The 20589-nt window shown below is 35.6% G+C and overlaps 1 protein-coding gene across 6 annotated transcripts in view; it reads left to right on the forward strand.

Moving 5' to 3' along the window:
- GRIA4 (glutamate receptor, ionotropic, AMPA 4) overlaps window positions 1-20589 on the forward strand; it is a 371925-nt gene that overhangs the window by 237174 nt on the left and 114162 nt on the right. For all 6 annotated transcript variants that reach the window (XR_001000109.1, XM_011926652.1, XM_011926649.1 and 3 more), the window contains one exon: window positions 9071-9255. Coding sequence is in view for 5 of the 6 variants with exons in the window: in XM_011926652.1 (XP_011782042.1) it covers window positions 9071-9255 (185 nt within the window). In the remaining variant the exon portion in view is untranslated. The remainder of the gene's footprint in view (window positions 1-9070; window positions 9256-20589) is intronic.

Consider the following 20589-nt stretch of genomic DNA (forward strand, 5'->3'; position numbering starts at 1 on the left):
ATGAATGGTTTTGGCTTTGTGTATAAAAGCCAGATCCAAATTAATATTATTTACAGTACACAGCTTGGCATGTGAATATAACAAGCTGATACTTAATATGTTATGTAACACTTCTTTGAGTTTCGTTGCTAGTGATTGCTTTTATGATTAATTAATGAGATCTGTTGGACTCAACCTACAACATAGGGTATAATAAATTAATTGGTCTTTTAAGAACCAGAATTCTTTGGACAGCATTGGCTGTCTTGCACCCTCAATTAATGAGTCAATTTTACAGGTTAGCTCAGGATTTGTTTTTATGAACCAAAAACATTTCTGTTTTTATCATTTAGAATGGAGTCCTTTCTGAAATGAATTTCACACTTACTTTAATTCTGAGTTTTTTGAAGCTTATTTTCCCTCTTATTAATGACTCAGGATGGTTGCTATGAATAAAGATTATGAAAATCGGAGATTAATATTAAGGGCTACCTTAGGATGTCTCTAAAGGTATTCCTGCTGAGATATGCGGGACTCTGGGCTTCTACAACTCAAGACCTCCCTCTGCCATTTGTAGAGTTGTGGAGTTTTTGCATTTACTTGCCACATTATTTTAGGACCTAAATGTACAAAGTATAAATTAAGTAGTTTTCAGTCATTCAGATGCCACATAATATTACTTATTATTCATTCAGAAGCTATCTCTGGGATGAACAGTAAGACATTGCTGATATTTGATTATTTTTGATCAGCAGAAATGAACATTTCATATGGCTCCACCTGATACAATGAAATATCTTCTGGCTTTTATACAGATAAGTACAGAATTGGTTGGGGAGCGGGGGAGTGTAGAATTTAGAGAAACGCAAACAATCAACACTCTCCTTTCTTTCCACTTTTTCTGGAGTGGGTCTAGGCGAGAGGAGCTTTGGCATCATGCCTGTATTAATTTCAGTACTCTCCTATTTGGATTCCCTGTCCTCTTTCTCTTTCCACTCTTCGGATGCATCATTTCCACTATGTAAAGCGAACATTATAAAAGCAGTTTTGTAAATCCGTCTCTTCTCTGCTCCAAAGCTTCCAAGGTATCTAGTGTTTCACTATTGTTTCACGATTATCAAGGGAGTAATTTCTAAACTTTCAGTATTTAATTATCCAAAACTATTTATCGAGTCCCTTTTAGATGCCAAGTCTTCTTCTAGGCACAGTGAACAAAACAAAGTTCCTGACTTCATGAGCTTACCTTCTAGTGGGGGAAACAGACAATAAACAAGGTGAGTGAGTAAAATCTAGAGTATATTAGGTGGTGGTGAAGTGCTGAGGAGAAAGTAAAGCAGAGAAGAGAAACAGAAAATCACAGGATGAAGGAGTTGAAATTTTACATAAAGTAACTCAGAATGGCCTCACTGAAGAGAAGGCATTTGGGTAGAAACCTGAGAACATAAAGGCAGAACCCTGAAGACCCATCTTGGGGAAAGCACAGCAGGGTGAAACCTGAGGCAGAGCACCCCTGGCAAAGAGGCCAGATGGCTGGTAATGTTTGAGAGTGAGAGAGAGGTAGATGACATCAGTATAAAGGAGCAATTGGAGAGTTTGGACCTGTAAGTGGTGTGATCTGGCTTGCCTGAAAAGTTCCATTCCTGAAGCTATGAGCAGTGTGAAGGGGAGGAAAGAAAAAACATGTAAACAGGCACTTGCAATAATCCTTGGCAAGAGGCTGGGGCCTAGGTGGAGGCAGTGTTGGTAGGGAGAAATGGTCAAGATTTTTATATATTTTGGAAGGTAGCCTTGACAGAATATGCTAAAATACAAGATGTGCTTGTGAGAGAAAGAACAGAATTGATGGTGACTGTGATTGAAAGGCTTTCACATCACAGCCTCAGCCTTCCTTGCTAATTTCATCGCTCTCTCTCTTTGCATGCTGAAGTGTGGTGAAAAGTCCCTAAGCTGGATAATGGAAGACTTGAGTTCAATTCACAGTTCTGCTATTTAGTGGGGTTATGCTTTGATAAAAGTCACATATATTGTTTTTATTTCTTCACCTTTATAGTGGAGATAATATCTACTTCACAGGGCTGTTATGAGGTTCAATTGTATTGTGAAATACTAATAAAGCATAATGTAGTTTATGAATACATTACTCCAGCAGCCTGCTCTATTAACTATCAACAATTAATAATTTATTTAGCATTCTTCAAGCTCCTGCCTCTGTGCCTTTGTTTTATGATGCAGTAGCTCCTTCCTCCTCACCATCTTTATTCATCAACCCTTTCCATCCTTTACGGACTATACCACAGTCCAAGTCATTCTCTCCATGGTGAAACCCCCTTTGAAAGGATCTATTCTTTTGCTTAACATGCTTTCCCAAAGTATCACAATATTGAATAGGTTTGACACTCAGAATTATGTCTTACATACTTTACATGTTTAATATTAGACAAAGACCTTGTTTGAGTGCCTGTTAACTCACAAACATATATTTTAATTCCCTTATAAAAACTACAATGGTTGTTTTTTATGCACATTGGAACTGTGAACTTTATACAATGTGACATAAAAAGGTATCAAATCAGAATTGTAAATTTTATATAGTGTGATACATAAAATACATAGTAAAACAGATAAAAGAAAAAAATTATACTTTATGAGCAAAATAATAGCTATATAGTAATTATGCCAGATATTTATTCTGATTGGAAATTAGTCGTTTGCTATTTGAGTTTAAAATTATTCAAATTTTTCAAAAATGCTTTACTTAAAATAGAAACACATTGCCTTTATTGTAAAAAGATGTTGGTGGAGGCCCACCGTGCTTAGAAGATAAAAAATGGTGGAATCAAACTTGAAAAGAGATCCAGTGTATTCTCAGGGAATATTCAAAATCTACAGATTGTTTCCAGAATCATTGATGTCTATAACCAGAGAGAAAAATGGGTTTCTCAGACCTCTGTCAGAATTTATTATACTACTTTGGGGGATGAAGGAGGTGGCTGCAAGGATAGTTTTCATCAGAAGTCAATTGACACCTGAAATCCAAATGGAAAAATATGTGCTTCTGAAGGTCAAAAAAACCCTAAGAGTTCAATCTGAAAATACAAGTAGAATGACCACCAGTAGAATAGATAGCGGTCACACTCCGATCATCTCTCTCTTTGTCATTTATGTGTCATTAATCACCAAACTGATTTATTCTGTATCCTTAATCTAGAAACTATTCTTCTTCCTCTGCATGGTCCTAAATCTGGCCCCTATTACTTCTCACCTGGATTACTACCATGTGGCTTCCTAAGGGATTTTCCCATTTCTGTGCTACCCACATCCATTCTGTTTTCCACACTTCAGCTATAATCATCCCTCTAAGACACATTGTTTTGTCACTCTCTTATGAAAGTCTATGAAGCAAAACCTAAATTCCTTTAAATGATAGAGAAAGCTCTTGTAATATATCCCTTGCCTGTTCATCTCTCCAGTCTTAGAAGCTCTTTCCACAGCCCATGCCAATTCTCCACATATCCCTTCTTGTCCTTCCAGACACACAAAATAAACTGAAGTTTTTGAAGCTTCTGAATGTGACCTGCTATGCAAGATATAAAGTATATTCATAAAGTCTTTTAAGGAGAGTTTCCTGAAGCCTCCACACAACCTTTCCACTTATAACCCATTGCCCACAACTTAGTCACAGAGCCATATATCTAGCTGAAAGAGAAGCAAGAAAATATATTTATTCCGACTGTCCATAGGTCCAAGTTAAAACCCATTGCTTTGGATGAAGGGGAGAAGTAGTAGTAGAGAACCACCAACTTACAGACTTTACGACAGTGCTTTAACTTTAAAGATTTAAAGTATCATTTTCTTACAAGATGTCTTCTGAACTAAATATGAATACTAGGGAATCAGAAGACAATAAATGTTAGTGTCAGAAAATGCCTTAGGAAAAATCTAGGACCCAGAATAACCACCTTTAACAATGATTATTAATCCATCTTTGAAGATGAATTTTCTACTTTTACTCTTGAGTGTCTGTAGAAAAGGGAAAACTCAAGATATTCCGTCTTATCTTGGGTTTACATAAATAGCTTCAAGCTGTAAAAGTAGGAAAATCTTTGCTTATTTTTAGTATGCCCTTTTTGAACTACGGCATAAATAAATACTATAGTTACAGCTGCAGATAATTTTACCCAAGCTACAATGTTGGTTACTCCTCCATGTGCTGAAACCTGGGGGTCCAGACTGTGGCCTTTGAACATGTTATTTCAGTACTAAGCTGCTTTGGAAAGAGTCCAACCTAAATGGTTATTAAATCTACTCCACAGTTCCAGCATGGTGGCATTAAATGCAATGAGGATTACAGAATCTTATTCCTTTCTGTAACTCAAATCAGTATGTGGCATTAGACACACACAGACACACACACCTTTTTCCTTGAATCCACTAGTTTTGGGCACTGACAAATTGTGCCAGACCAGAGATATTGATGATGTAGTAGCAAGTACCTGCATAGCAATTTACACAATTAATGAGGGAGGCTTTAATTTAACCAACTACAAGCCGCTACTATGCCCCTTGCCATGTTCCCTTTTCAGGCTCAGCAACCTCCCATGGGACAGACCTAGTCTTCTCCTTCCCAAACCAGTTCCCATAATCTAGATGTTTCTCTATCCCATATTCATCAAAATGGCATACCCTTCATCTTATTAATTCATTATTCTGATTATATTCCTTGGTTATTTTCGCATTCTTACCTCTTCCCATTTTCTCCTCAATTTCACAATCTGAAAAATGTCTTCTATATCCAGCATTCCATTAACCCTGCTCATGTTAAGTGCACCAACGACCTTCTCGTTGAAAAGCACAATGGACACTTTCTAGTTCTTATCCAAGTAAAGCTTTTTCAGGGCAAATGCATAACTCCTTCTTTTCTAAATACTTTCTTCCCTGGCACAAATGTATTCTGCCTCTCTTTCTGCTGCTCTGTGTGCAGACAGTTAAATAACTCTTGCAAACGAAAACATCAAATAAATAAGCCCAGCTATTGTTGTGAGTAGCAACATCCCTGAATTGGTACTCATCCAAAATAGGTCATTATCCATGGATGATGTAATAAGTGTTGACGTGTAAGTGTGCAGTAGCTCAGGACTGCTTACCTCATTTTGATTCTATTTAACATAATTGATAAAATCTTTATGTGATATAACATTTAAAAATATTTTATATGTAATTGACAGTGTTCTTTAGTAACTATGAAAAAGGCCTTAATTACTATTATAATCTAATAAAGTGATTATGCCAACGGTATGCTCTACTATTCTAAAAAATTATTTTCATCACGTTGAATTTATTTATACAATGAGGTGTATTTTGCATAATGGATAGTTTACCTATCAGTTTTGCTAGATAGTAAATTCTTTGTAAAAACAAGAATCACATCCTTATCTTTTGTTTCACCTTTGTATTTCACATTGACTATCTTTTTAAAAATGTTCTTATAGGTACATAGTAGCTGTGTATATTTATGGGGCACGTGAAATATTTTGATATAGGCATACAATGCATAATGATCACATCAGAGTAACTGAGTATCCTTCACCTCAAGCATTTATTCTTTATGTTATAAACATTCTAATTATACTCTTAAAGTTATTTTAAAATGTACAATAAATTGTTGACTTTAGTCACCCTGTTGTGCTGTCAAAGACTATATCTTATCTAGCCTATCTAACTATATTTTTGTACCCATTAACCATCCCCATTTCCCTCCTCCCTCACTATCCTTCCCAGCCTCTGGTAACCATCATTCTACTATCTCCATAAGTTCAATTGTTTTAACTTTTACCTCCCATAAATGAGTGAGAATATGTGAAGCTTGTCTTTCTGTACCTGGCCTATTTCACTTAACAAAATGTCATCCAGTTCCCACATCTTTATCTTGATATACTTTATAGAATTCTGTATGTAGTAGGTTTTCAGTATATTATATTGAATTAAAATGTTAGACAGCTTTTTAGAGTAGAAGCAAGATTTAAAATATCCTTTACAGTAGTGAATTTCCTGTTCACTACGTGATATTCAACTAAAACTGAAGTATTCATTTGTCGGCCAACAATATTGTACGACAGATTTTCTAATAACTAGGAGATACAAATCATAGCCAGATGTGGAAATAGTATGACTTGACTTATGATTTTCTAGTTTGTATAACAACTAAGTTACATAATCGTAGATTCAACAGCAGTATTTTATCCTAGTTACAATATATTTCCAGCTATGTTAGCAAATAAATAAGACACTCACATCTGAATATCAATGAATAATAAGAGAGCATATTAGAATCAAACATAGCTTATAAAAGAATATAATTTTAGCCAAGCTCTGAAGCTATTACTGCATGTCCTTTGCACTGCAATGAAAGGATGCCATTTATTTCTGACTATGATTAATGGGGCTTTTTAAGTAACCAACTTTCTTTGCCATTCAGCAAAGATTGTGTCCTAGGGTTCTGTCTGATTCCAATTCTAGTGTCATTTGTAAATCTAAAAAATCAGATAATGGAAAGCTGGATTTGAATTATAATTTTGTTTTTAGATTGAGTCCTTCACTTTTGTAAGGTAAGTGGGAATATCTATAAATTTCATCAGAAGGTGTGTGGCTCCACATTCTGTAAAAGTCATGTCAGCAGGAGAATAACAACATGCATCCCTAGTCCTGACATGAAGCCTGACAGCCACATGATGCCAGAAATGCAGCAATATTTAGAGAATCATGCCAAGCTGTGAATTGAGCACAGGGAGAAGACTATTTCTATGTGTGGGGGCTGTTTTTATTATTTTTACAACACTCAAGCAAACAAAAAAATGTTAGCATTATTCTGGTATGATGATAAATAAAAGGAGAAAAAAGAAAATACGTCAATTGGTATTTTTAAAAGCATTCATTTAAGTCAAAGAATATGTGCATAGGTGTCAAAAAATGATTTAAAGGAACATTGCCTCAGTTACCATCACAGCATAAGCCCCCGCCACAGAATAAATGAGGCGTGAACATATATATTAAGGAAGGTTTCATATCATCACATTACATATGCGTTGAATGGGAAACAAGAGAAAGAGTACTGGGGTTTTGGGGCAGGGGATCTAGGTAAGATTTGAAAAGATAATTACTGGCATGCATTACAAAAGGAAAGACTAAATGGAGCAATAGATATACCAGAATAATTATATAGTAATTAACATGCCCTCTTTCTTCCTCTTCAGGGAATTTTTTTTCATTTAGATAAAAATGAATCCTGACTGCCACAGTATTTCATTTGGCAGGATATCAGGTAATTTATATTTCAAATATGATCTCATCATCAGTTCCATCTGTTGATCTTAACTGAGCATCAGTAATGTTTGGAACTGTGATATGTAGAAAACATACCTGAAAAAATTAAAAATCCCTGAATCTATGAGACTCACATACCAATTAGAAAACTCAACAAATACGCCCTTATCTTGCAAGTGCTTTATATTTGTTTTAAAACTTCACTTTGAATCCACCCAGCTCTCTACCCAATTCCAGGATCACAGGAAGAAGAAACTACAGATAGTTGCTATAGAATGAGCTCAAATAAGTGTTAGACTTCCTTAAAGAGGACTAGAATATTTTGTTTATGCTAAACCATAAAGTGAAAATACAACTACCAGGCTCTGATCCTAACCAATCTTAGTGTATGGGATACTTATAAATTTAAAGAATCTTTTTTTTTTATTGTTCTCTCACATTACAATTCAAAAATGAGAGATAAGGCTGGGTGCTGTGTCTCACGCCTGTAATCCCAGCACTTTGGGAGGCTGAGGCGGGTGGATCACAAGGTCAGGAGTTCAAGACCAGTCTGGCCAATATGGTGAAACCCCGTCTCTACTAAAAATACAGAAATTAGCCGGGTATGGTGACGTGAACCTGTAGTCCCAGTTACCCAGGAGGCTGAGGCAGAAGAATTGCTTGAAGCCAGGAGGCGGAGGCTGCAGTGAGCCAAGATCATGCCACTGTACTCCAGCCTGGGTGACAGAGCAAGACTCCGTCTGAAAAAAAAAAAAAAGGAGATGAAAAAAAGGCAGGACAATCAAGACAATGTTGGCCTGAAGATATACTCCAAATGCAGGAATTATGAGTTCCCAGCTCCTGCCTTAATCCAGATGCTTGGACCAGATGCCTTCCCTTCCACATGCAGAGAGAACTAGATCAAGAACAGGGTGAAGATCATTCATTTTATTCTCTCATGGAAGGCTGTCTTCACATAATAAACGCCCCCACCCCTGGCAGTCTCGCATGCTCCTTCTCAGCCTTCAAGACCCAATTCAAGTTGTTTCTCCTTTGTAGTATTTTTCCTTGTTTCATGCAGACAGCTCTAACCAAGCTTTCCCTTGAGCCAACCCTTTACCTTGAGTCCTGCTACACACTTTTTAAAACTAAGTTTCTGTTGTTTATTTGGTCATCAGTTTCTTACCGATTAGGAATACCAGTGCCTCACCTAGTGGTCATTCAACTCATCCCCAGTCTATACTATGCCCCTGCTGAGAGAGGAAGAGTTAAATAATGCCTCTCTAATATGCACCTGTCCTCATCTACAAATAAGGCACTGAGAATAATGGGTCCTCAATAAATACTGTTGTACGGTTTCTTTTACATCTTCTCTTCCGTAGTTGAACCAAAAATGTTGTACTACCTTGCTCAAGGGGAAAGTCAAACAGTTGTTCAAAATGAGTTCCATCTAGTAAGTAAAATAACAAAAAGGCTTTATGAAATTTCTATTGACTACAGATGGATTTGTCTCATCAAAAAAAAAGTGTCTAGAGCAATGCAATGTTCTCCACTAAAGAGATTTTGAGAGCACAAGGTATGGTGTTGCTACTTCATTCAATCAATATTTTAAGAGATTTTGTTCCCATGACTAAAGAAAGTAAGAACAAATTATTCAGAAATAACCACACAGATTTTAAGTTTCTAAGCATTCAGTATATTTTGGAGTGTAACAGTGTTGATTTGGGCTCAGTGCCTGCATATGTCATTAAAGGCGAGTAATGTTTTTAGTAACTTTTTTTTCCCCCAATAGGATACTCGATACTCCAAGCTATTATGGAAAAAGCAGGACAAAATGGTTGGCATGTCAGCGCTATATGTGTGGAAAATTTTAATGATGTCAGCTATAGGCAACTTCTAGAAGAACTTGATAGAAGACAAGAGAAGAAGTTTGTAATAGACTGTGAGATAGAGAGACTTCAAAACATATTAGAACAGGTAAGTCCTAGATTTTATATTTTTAACCTAGACCCTATACAGAAAAATTTAACCTTTGATTGACTTCTCCCCATCAACATCTTCTCCCAACTTTTAATTTGGAGTGTGAGGTTTGAGAGTTTTCATTCCATGACTTATCTTCAGGACCAAATCACAATCTTTTATCACCAAAGACCCTTTTGGTTCTTAGGTCTCAACGTATTTAGAAAACTATTTCTCACATATTCTTAAGACTTGAACAAGTGAAGGCTCTGTGTGAATCTCCTGGCCTCCAGTTTTCAAAAATATGAATGTTGAAGATTAGTCCCACCTAAAAACAGTATAAAGATTCTAAATTTGTGAGTGCATCTTTTTTAGAGGCACACTTACTTTAGAGAAGTGCTACATGAGAAATAGCAACATAAATTACTAAAGCAATAAAATAAAAGAAAATTCAGTGGCATACTGTATAAAATTTAGTGGAATACTGTATATAGCATATTTTCTGCCAAGTATGATAAGTAAATACATTACTACCCCAGTGGAAATGGTTTTCAACTCTCCTCAAAACAGAAAAATCCTTGAATAAAGGTTTCAATAAATATTTGTTGATTTGATTTGAAGCAGCCAGGAAAAGATTAAACTGAGCTTTGCCATTGTATTAAATGATACGAAAATATCATCAAATAATGGATAACATCTGCCTTCCCCTACCCCTGCAGATCATGATAAAGCTTTAAAGGCTCCTTGGCTAAAATCGCAGTGAATGAATGCCATCTAGTGGTTTTAGGAATGCTTGCTCATATTTATCTACAGTATGTTAGTTCAGCCAGACATGGGTAATACAATTTTTTGTTGGTTAGTTTCTTACATATCATTTAACTGCATAATTATATGACTTGATTTCTAATAGTAAACTTGCCAATTTGGAGGCTTATTTATAGGAATAACTTTAGTATTCAATTATAAAAATGAAAATCAAAATATATTTCAGAGATTCAGCCTTACTATTTGCAGGCATGGGACTAGATGTCTTCAGTTTCCTTCCTCAACTATATTAGCATTGGTAAAAGTGAAAAATAAAACAAAACAAATAAACAAAAATGTTGTATTGCTAAAGTCTAAAGAAGCCAGACCATAAGAGGAAATAACAGAGTATTTGCTTCCTGTCATCCCTTTGCAGAAGAAAAAGCTATAGATAGATAGATAGATAGATAGATAGATAGATAGATAGATAGATAGATAGATAGATAGATAGACCTACCGAAGAAATATGTATATGTTATTTTGGGAAATATTAATTAAAAGCCTATACATTTATACATTACTCGGGTTTATTCCTGAGAGAGTCCAAAAAATTATTGAAGTTGTAGGTATTCAATGTATATGAAATTTTTAAATGGTTAGTTACAGAATCCAAGAAAAAATCTTTCTTCTTTCCTAAGCAATACAGCCACTTTACCTCAGATTCCCATTGCCCTCCCTCCCACTCCCACCCCTGTATTGAAAGTTTGAGTTGTTTGACCTGAACAACCGAAGCTTTGTAAATAACTCACGATGAATCCCACAGAGCAGCCAATTCTAAGAACTGCCTGGATTGCCAAGTTCCTGTCAGAGGGTGAGTAAGGCTCAGAAAGACCCTCCACTTAGCACCTGTGCTTAAAAGACCAAGTCTGGAGGAGGCAATTGAGTGCCTAAAGCACACTGACCCATTTCAAAGGCTTAGCTGGTTTCTAAGAAGAAAATCGGCACACCTGGGTGCTTTGGATAAACTCTTTGAGTAAGCCATAAATGAGCTCTTGCTAAAGGAACTGGACATCTTATATTTTTTTGTCGTTTTAAAGAAATTAGAAAACTTGAGTGTCTACCTTTTCTATTTTTCTTGCCGAATTCTAAAAGGTTTCTTTTCTATCATGATTGCATGGTAATAATAATAATAGTAGTAGTAAGAGAAAGTTCATTTAAAATGCCTCTCAGGTATAAATCTCATAAATTGCAATAAAGCCTACTGCATTGTGAGAAAATAATGTACTCTTAATTGTCCTATAAAATTTTCCCTCAAGAAAAGCTGTGTTTTTATTCTGAACATGCTGTTGTTATTGTTGTTTACTATCTGTATTTTAGTTCCTTATAGCTCTAAATGAAACAACTTTTAATGTTTTCTTGGTTTTACTTTTGGCTCATCCACAAGAGCTAATCCACACTTTGTCAAGAATTTGTACATGTACCTTAAGACCCCTGTGTTTCAACATCCTCTTTCATAAATTAAGATAGCAAGAGGAGGCCAGGCGCGGTGGCTCAAGCCTGTAATCCCAGCACTTTGGGAGGCCGAGACGGGCGGATCACGAGGTCAGGAGATCGAGACCATCCTGGCTAACACGGTGAAGCCCCGTCTCTACTAAAAAATACAAAAAACTAGCCGGGCGAGGTGGCGGGCGCTGTAGTCCCAGCTACACGGGAGGCTGAGGCAGGAGAATGGCGGGAACCCGGGAGGCGGAGCTTGCAGTGAGCTGAGATCTGGCCACTGCACTCCAGCCTGGGCGACAGAGCGAGACGGAGTCTCAAAAAAAAAAAAAAAAAAAAAGATAGCAAGAGGAAACAATTTCAAAACAAAGCATTTTTAAAAGGTAAAAAGTTAAATGCTAAATAATCTTGATTAGAAAAATGCCTTTGAAAAGGTGGCCCTTTCTCAGGAGATGGTGAAATTAATACAATGATGATAACGTTCTAGAAGGATAGACACACTTCATATCAGTAAATTTCTATGGCTGGGCACGGTGGCTCACGCCTGTAATCCCAGAACTTTGGGAGGCCGAGGCGGGTCGATCACCTGGGGTTGGGAGTTCGAGACCAACCTGACAAACAAGGAGAAACCTCGTCTCTACTAAAAATAAAAAATTAGCCGGGTGTGGTGGCACATGCCTGTAATCCTAGCTACTCGGGAGACTGAGACAGCAGAATCACTTAAACCCAGGAGGCGGAGGTTGTGGTGAGCCGAGATCATGCCATTACACTCCAGCCTGGGCAACAGCAGTGAAACTCCATCTCAAAAAAAAAAGAAAAAAAAAAAATTCTAGAAGGATGGGCACATTTCATATTATGGTAGCATGCCATCAATAATTACTTCATTGACATCTTAATTTGTATCAATTTGCAAAAACATAGTAGAAATAGTTCAGACAATATTCTCTCAAAATACGTCAATGGAAAACTGTGGTTATAGAACCTTTTCATCTTCTATACATGTTTTCCAAGTTATTTTTATGACATGAACTAATTAGTTCTTATAAATGTATTCCTATTTAATATAGTAGCTAGACATATACTCATTCAAGCATTTCACAAAATGAGTTTAAGATCAAGTATTTGAAAATGTGGTTTAATGTACACCATAAGAAAAAAATGGAAGAATGTATGTAAATATCATCCACTGAGTCATTTAAGAGAGTAGAAACGTATGGAAACCACAAAGTTAGATTTATTTTGATCGTATCAACCCCAATCAAACAAATTGGAATTTTGGCTCTCTAAATCCAATGGGCAGTTTGGTCCACTCATTTGCAGAAACAAGCCTTGAAAAGAAACCTAAAACGAGAAGTATTTTTAAGTGTTTGCTGAATTTGTGATAAATTTTTGATAGAATATTTTTACTTAAATTGCTATGAGTTTAACTGAAAGATATTATAAATGTCATTGTGGACCCTAGCTTTATTCCTTTCACCTAATTTTCTTCCTGTAACAATATGTCAATTATTTTGTAGAATAGCTTGCAATAGCTTCATATAGCTGGAATCAAATGAACTGTTTCATATCAAAATAAGAGATTTATAGTGGGAGTCTTTTTATATATGATTTATACATATATCTGTTCATTTTAAATTCTGAACTCTGTTGCTTGCAGAGAGTCCCTAGGGATTCTACCTAATAACGTTATCAATTGAACACTGAAGTATCAGATTTTGGTTCACATGTTTAACCTAGTAGCAAAAAAAGCAACAACAAACCTTATCTTAACTATCTTTCTGGCAGCCAAAGTAATTGAGCAAAATGGCACTTAAGGCTAGTGGTTGCTCACGCATTTTACTCCACTGTGATAAAAACTCAGGGGTCCAGCAGCTAGATTTGTGTGTTCCTGTTAGTGAAACCCTATTCCCATGAACTCCCAGCTCTGATCCTCTGGAACAGAATTCTCACAATGGGTAGTTGGATGGTCTGCACTCGTCTACCTCTTTCTTTGGTCAGTTACATTATATCTCCCAAATTATGATGGTGCCAACAAAATAAAAATGAGTGTTTTCATTCTCTGAGACATGGATAAGAAATCTTTAGTTGTTTATTTTTAAAAAGTAAACGGGATCACTTACCACCTATGATTCTTCTCCTTCTCGCTTTAAATAGGACAGTTGAGCTGAGATTACCTTGAAAACCCTTGCTCTCTCTAAAAGTCAATAATGCTGTTTCCAGTGAAGTCTTTTTAATGATTTGTTTGATCCTAAAGCAATGTATAATTTTATGCATGGGATATACCTTGAAAAGGACCATGTATTAATAGTAAAACTTCAGTCAAGTGACCTTTTCTTGATATTTATCCATTGTACAAACATTTGTTAAGTCCCCACTGTGTGTGTGTGTGTGTGTATGTGTGTGTGACACTACATATGCAGTGTGTGTGTATACATATACATACACACACATATATATATGCATATATGTAATATATATATAGTCAAGTACTCTGCTCTGCTGAAGATACAGTGTTAAACAAAACAGATACATTTTCTGCTGTAGTTAGTAACTTATGTGTGGTTAACTCAGGTTTAAACCAAAAATATTTCTTAAAATCCTACTAAAATATGTTATTCTTTTACAAATACATTATGTAGCAAGTGACAAAGGATCTTACACTGCCTTGAGGATTTTGCTATGGGTGCCAGTTATTATTAAATAGATGAGATATCAAGGGCATTTGATAGAAAACTAGAACAATATTGATCCTAGTACACACCACGGATGTATTTAAGTAATCTAATCAAGTATTTGTCAGGAAAAGATAGGAAGGACTGACCTTACAGTATGAAGTAGATATTTAACAAAAGAATGGAGAAAATGTCTCTACAGTTAGACTCACAGGTATCTTAAACCGCTTCTTTATCATGTACCCCAGATTTAATTGGAACCCCTTTCAGCAGTATTGCCACTTTCATTATATGAAAGGGAATTTAGTGTCCCATCAGACACAATGTGAACCTCAGATTACTGGCAAAACCAGTGACCTTCCCACACTGTTTGCAAATCAATCAAAAAAGCCTAAAAGCCATGGATGACCTCTCAGAGGCTTGTTGTGATGAAAAGAAGCCAATAATCCTACCTCAGGGCAAGATCAATAAGAAAGAGAGGAAAATTTCTCAAACCTAAATGTGGTCATTTGCACATAAGAGATGAAATGTAGACATGATCCCAGTTAACTTATTCTAAGCCCAAAGTTGCGTACCATGTTTAGTACCACCTAAGTGAGATGTTAGGACTCAGAATTTTTGGCAAATGGTCAAATGCATGGCAATACTTAGTAAAAGCCTATGTATCTCGAGTTTGCATTTACAAATTTTCACAACTCTCAAACCTCAGGGATCATACCAAATCTAGAACTCTGCCAGTTTCCCCTGATTCCCAAAAAGTCTCTATATTGAATAAAGCATTAAAAGGAGCCAAAGGCTTAAAGAGTCTGCCTCTATATCCCATAACTGGTTGAGTCACTACCTAAAAGGAAACGAACATTTTTGTTACTGGCCAATGGCCATAAGGTCAATTTTTTGTACCAAAGCCAAAAAGCAAAACAAAACAAAACCCTCAAAAACAGAAGAGACAGAAGAAACAAAAAGAAGCACAACAAGAAGAGGAAAGATAGCTATAGTTATAAGGAGGAGGAGCCATTACAGGAGAGATCTCATAATTGGAGATAACAGCTTTGATTATTTGAATCATCTATATAGGATTCAGCGGCATACACTCTGACAGTAGGAATGAGCCAACAACGTAGGTGGGACAGCTCTGCACTTGACACCTCATGCATTCATTCAACATCTGTATGTCAGACATTGTTCCAGGCACTGCAAATGCCTGCTGTACAAAGGTGAGCAACGTGTGGTCCTTACACAATGTTTATACTCAAGCTGTGAACTCAGAAACATGCATAAATAATTACAAGACAATTTGATGGCTTCAGAAACAGAGATACTACAAAAATGTATGAAGAATCCGGAAAATGAGGTAACTAAGTATAATCAAGGCAGTCCCAAATGTTTCACAGAAAAAAGAAGCACTTAAACTGAAAATGCATTGGATTTTCCCAGCCAGAGAAAAGGGGTAAGGGTAGTCCAAGACACAACGAACTGTAAAGAAAACAAGATCTGAAAATGCTCAAAAAGTAATCAAGATTGGGTATGAGGCAGAAGTAGAAGCTGAAACGGAGCAGTAGACAAAGTTAAAGCTGTAAAGATTGGAGGTAGCAGAAACGTAGATTCCTTGCATTACACCAGTTTAGTTGTCTATCTTTCCTATTGAAATTTTATCTCTGTCAGTGCAGAGTCTATGTTTATTGTTACCAGTACATCCCCTAGTGACGACAGGGGTTCAAAAAACAAGTATTGAATAAATTGGAAGCTTAAATGAGCCTCACTTGAAGACACAGGCAGGAGACACATTTTGTATGTGTTTAAGGGAAGCCTTCAATTACCTGGGAGGCTTTCTTGTCCAGAATTTCACCTATCCAAGATTATGGGACACCTACATGTCCCAGAGTTTGCTGTGCAGACTGAAAAAAGCAAGAGTTTTACTTCCATACATTAAAGCAACAATGGGCGAGATGCAACAGGAACAAATCAGGCACCCAAAGAAATTACTACAGCAAAGAAATCATATCAGCAATTTCCCACACTGCAGTACTGGCAGAGCTTGCTGCTTTGCTTCATTATAAAGCTCCCTTTGCATATCGAGCTTTGCTCAGTCAGGATCTACAACAAAGTAAGAAGAAACTCAAAAGATGTGAGGTTTTGCTAAGGAGGTGAATTTTACTTTTTTAATATTACTATTTAGCAGAACTGATTCAAATGTGCAAGTAGCATTATGATGCACTAGGTTTGTTTTCATAGAAAACAGAAACACCTTGACAGATCTGCTGGACTAGTGCAAATGGAATTTGTGGGGGTTAGAAAGGGGTGTCTAATTGTCTCCTAGCAACTGTTACCATGGTTGCAGCCATACCTCATTTTCTTGTAAAGTAAAAAATAGGATAAAATAAAAGGAAAAGTGAAGGAGCCAAAGGATATAAGTTTTTTCAAGGAAGCAGAAAAATATGATTGTCAGAATGCAAGTGCTTTTGTCTGGGAAGAATCGTGAATTCTATGATTAGGTTAGGTTCAACTAAATATGTTTTAGTTGATGCTGCAAGAACACTTACTGGGACAGTTTCTACTATTGTTTTTGACAGAAACATCCAAAACTTCAGCATCTTTTACAAAGATAAAGGAAAATCTGCTTGATAATTTTAAAGGTATAAAATGAATTAGTTTTTCTAGCCTTAAATCAAAAGCAGCTGCATACAAGTATCTACTGTGGTTTAGGGAGAGGTAAGTTATATTCCTCATTAGGTAGAAAAGAGAGGATAACATCGTAATTATTTAAGTAGAATTTTGCATCTACTCCCCAAATGTTTAAAATGTTTAAAAGGCAGTGAGATTAACAAAAAGGAAGCAAAACATTCAACAGTACCTTTGAGGACCCTTTTCTGAGTCTTGTAAACATCATAAATATAACTACATTTTTATAAATTATACAGTATTTATATTAAACAGTTCAGTAATAAAGTGTACTCTCTGACAGTAAATGAAATGATACATCGTTTTATTCACTTTGATTCAGTCAGAAAAGTAATGGAACAAACTCATTTCTAAACCTTCCCTCGAGATTAGCCACATAATTGGACACTAGTTCCCTGCTGATACAGATTTTCTCCAATCTCATATACAACTTGTGACAAGTTTGAGATTAGAAGGAAATAAAGTAGTGTAATTTTTACCAAAATAATAATTATGGTTCACATAATCACTGGTAAAAATAAAAATGAAAGATAGATTAAGATTGGATAGAAGAAATTTATTTTCTATTTTTTAAAGTTTTTTCCCAGGGCCACATACACCAAACAGTTCTATTATTCATCCAAAGTCTGGACATAATTTGCACCTGTATTTGACTTAAAGTGTTCTTTTTAAAACCACAGAACTCATACTGGGGATTATATCTATAGTGTGTGTGCGATGAAATAGATATATTCTATTTTTAACACACATTCTATTTTTATAATTTATTCTAATTCTTTTAGAAATTATTCTTATTTTATAATTAATTCCATGTTCATTTTATAATTATATAAATATTGTTCAGTAACACAAGAGAAACAAATTTTCTTGTCTGTGCCCACCACATTCTATTATTTTCCTTTCTTATACATGTACCACAACATTTATCCATTTGGTTACTTATTTAACACACATTTGTCCAGTACCTACTAATTTCCAAGCACTGCATATAAGTTACATCAATTTTAGTTGATGCTGTGAAGGAACTCTGAATGCAAAAAAACAAAACAAAACAAAAAACAGAAGAACATAATCAAATAACTTAGCACAATGTGGAAAGGTGCAATAAAAAAATAAAATGGGGGAGTCTGAATTCTCCAGACAGAGACGCTGGGAAAGAGCATTCAAGGAAGATGGCCTGTGTGAGAATGGAGGAATAGGAGGGAGCTTCGTGTCCTGGGAAAGAAGTGAATGTGGATGGAGCCTAACCCGCGGTGGGTATGAGATGGCCAAGGCGAATTAAAGACAGATTATGAGTGACCTCATGGGCTTTACTAGGAAGTTTTAAATTCATCATTGCATCATAGATGTCATTGGATGTTTTTAAACATGATTGACGTCGTGGTTTAGAGCCATAATTCCGATGACAACATAGAGAATGAACCAGAAGGTAGAAAGTGACTGAGCAGTGTACCTGATGACTAAGGAGTGTACCAAATAAGCAATGGTACTTCATCTGTAGACTGTATTTTTTATAGTCACATTTATACCAGTGTATAACTTAATTTATTTAACATCTCCTTAAATATTTATTGAGTGCCTGTTACAGGTCAAGCCAGGCATATCCTCGGCTTAGGGAAAGCCCCTGCACACTGCAGTTTATATTTTAGTGGGGGAGCCACACAATAAAGTAACAAATATATAATGCCCAATAGTGATCATGAGAAATTATTCTTGCATAAAATTAGTTTATTAAATGTCTATTTTGCCAAACGCCATTTTTGTTAAGATTTTAAGAAGTGTAACTAATCCAACTAGGGTTTTTAGAAAAATAAATTTGTTTTGGCAATTTTAATAGTATTGTTAGTCAATATGAATAATAGCCTTCAAGTTTTGACTGGCCTGTGGGCAAACACAGGCAAAATAAACTGAGCTTGCTATGCAAAAATTACATACCCACAGCAAATGGGTCAATCTAGTTTATTGGGGAGAGGTATTTTTTTCTTGCCTTTTATCTCTATAGTTAGACCTTTGGGATTTTTAAAATGATATTTATAATAATATTTATTTTAATAATATTGGAGGTAATCATCTGAACAAATGTAAATGGTTCTAACTGATTTGTTAAGACAGGGTATCTAGTTACATCTGTGTCTTTATGAATCCACTTCAGAGGAAGCTGGTTGTCTATTACATATTTGAAGTATAGCATAGCAAAGCCCAAATAAACTTAAATGTGAAAAAAAATCTGCTGAAATAAAAGCAAAGAGAATTACTCTGGAGTCATATGACTTTCAGAATTAATCACAATTTCATAAGTTAAATACAATTTAAAACATGCAAATGTAAAACCCTGACCAAAAACGATATTAGCTGAAGTTATTTAATATTGAAGGACATTACTTCCAAAATTATGAACAGAACATATTTGACAATCTAATTGAGTCATTGTTGTGGGTATAGATTATCAACACTGAAGGGAAATAAGAAAATGCTGCTAAAGCAACATTTATGTTTATGCCAAAGCAACATAAAGTCTGAAATGTATATGAAAGTTAGGGAAGGAGATGAGCGAAAGATAATGTTCTAGGAAGAATGTCCTTAAACAACCTTTTAAAACTGCTCCACAGAACTGCATACCCTAGCTCTTGAGATTTCACTGTACATTAGCATATTGAAGTCTCTAAAAATTCTTATGGCAAAGAAATCTCTTAAACCTTATTTAACCTAGTGTTCTTTGTAAAATTGGCCATAAAACACTTTCTTTGCAGCCACTTCTTTACAATTTATTTGCCTTGCATTCATCCAAGAAAATAAAAGAAAATATGATTTAAGAAAAATGAAAGAAGAAAGGACATTCAGATGATAGTATCTCAGATATAATAAGGAAAAGGTAATAACAGCAAAGGGCTACGGTGAAAACATCACATATTAACAGAAGCCTCCCAGAGACAATGGCTCACACAGTCCTCTACACTGGAGAATCACAGAATCATAGACTCTCAGGTTGACTGGATCTTAAAAGTTCATCCATCCTGTGAACAAAATCTTCACCAGGTGCTTATGAATTCCACGGTTGAACAATTTCATCTTCAACATATTTGACCTTAAATTGCCGCAAATATTAAGCAATATATCCCTAACAATATACCCCTTTGAAACATTCATATTAAGCAATATATCCCTAACAATATATCCCTCTGAAACATTCATATTAAGCAATATATCCCTAACAATATATCCCTTTGAAACATTCATAACAGTATGTGATATTTGAAGATAACTCTTATTCCCATCACCACCATCCCCATCAAGTTTTCTTTATAATTCAAGAATAGATATCTACTCATTGATGATATGTCCAATTAGAGACATCTCAAGAAATCAGATATTTGACTTTCTGGTTAAACAAAATTAACTGTATATACTACTACCTTTGGAACTATTATGTTCAAAAAGTATACCACAAAGTGTAAATACCATTGAACTATACTGTGAATAGTTTAATTTTTTGTATATAAATGAATTGTTAATTTTTATTTTTTAATTTACTGAGAATTTTTTGACAGGAATATCTTAGATTTAAAATGGTATATCATTTTTTTTCTTTTTGAAGTTCTGGGATATATATGCAGAACGTGCAGGTTTATTGAATAGGTATACATGTGCCACGGTGGTTTGCTGCACCCATCAACCCGTCATCTATATTGGGTATTTCGCCTAGTGCTATCCCTCCCCCAGCCCCCTACCCCCCAACAGGCCCTGGTATGTGATGTTCCCC

This window comes from Colobus angolensis, unplaced genomic scaffold (genome assembly GCF_000951035.1).
Source record: "Colobus angolensis palliatus isolate OR3802 unplaced genomic scaffold, Cang.pa_1.0 Scaffold7, whole genome shotgun sequence".
Taxonomy (NCBI): domain Eukaryota; kingdom Metazoa; phylum Chordata; class Mammalia; order Primates; family Cercopithecidae; genus Colobus; species Colobus angolensis.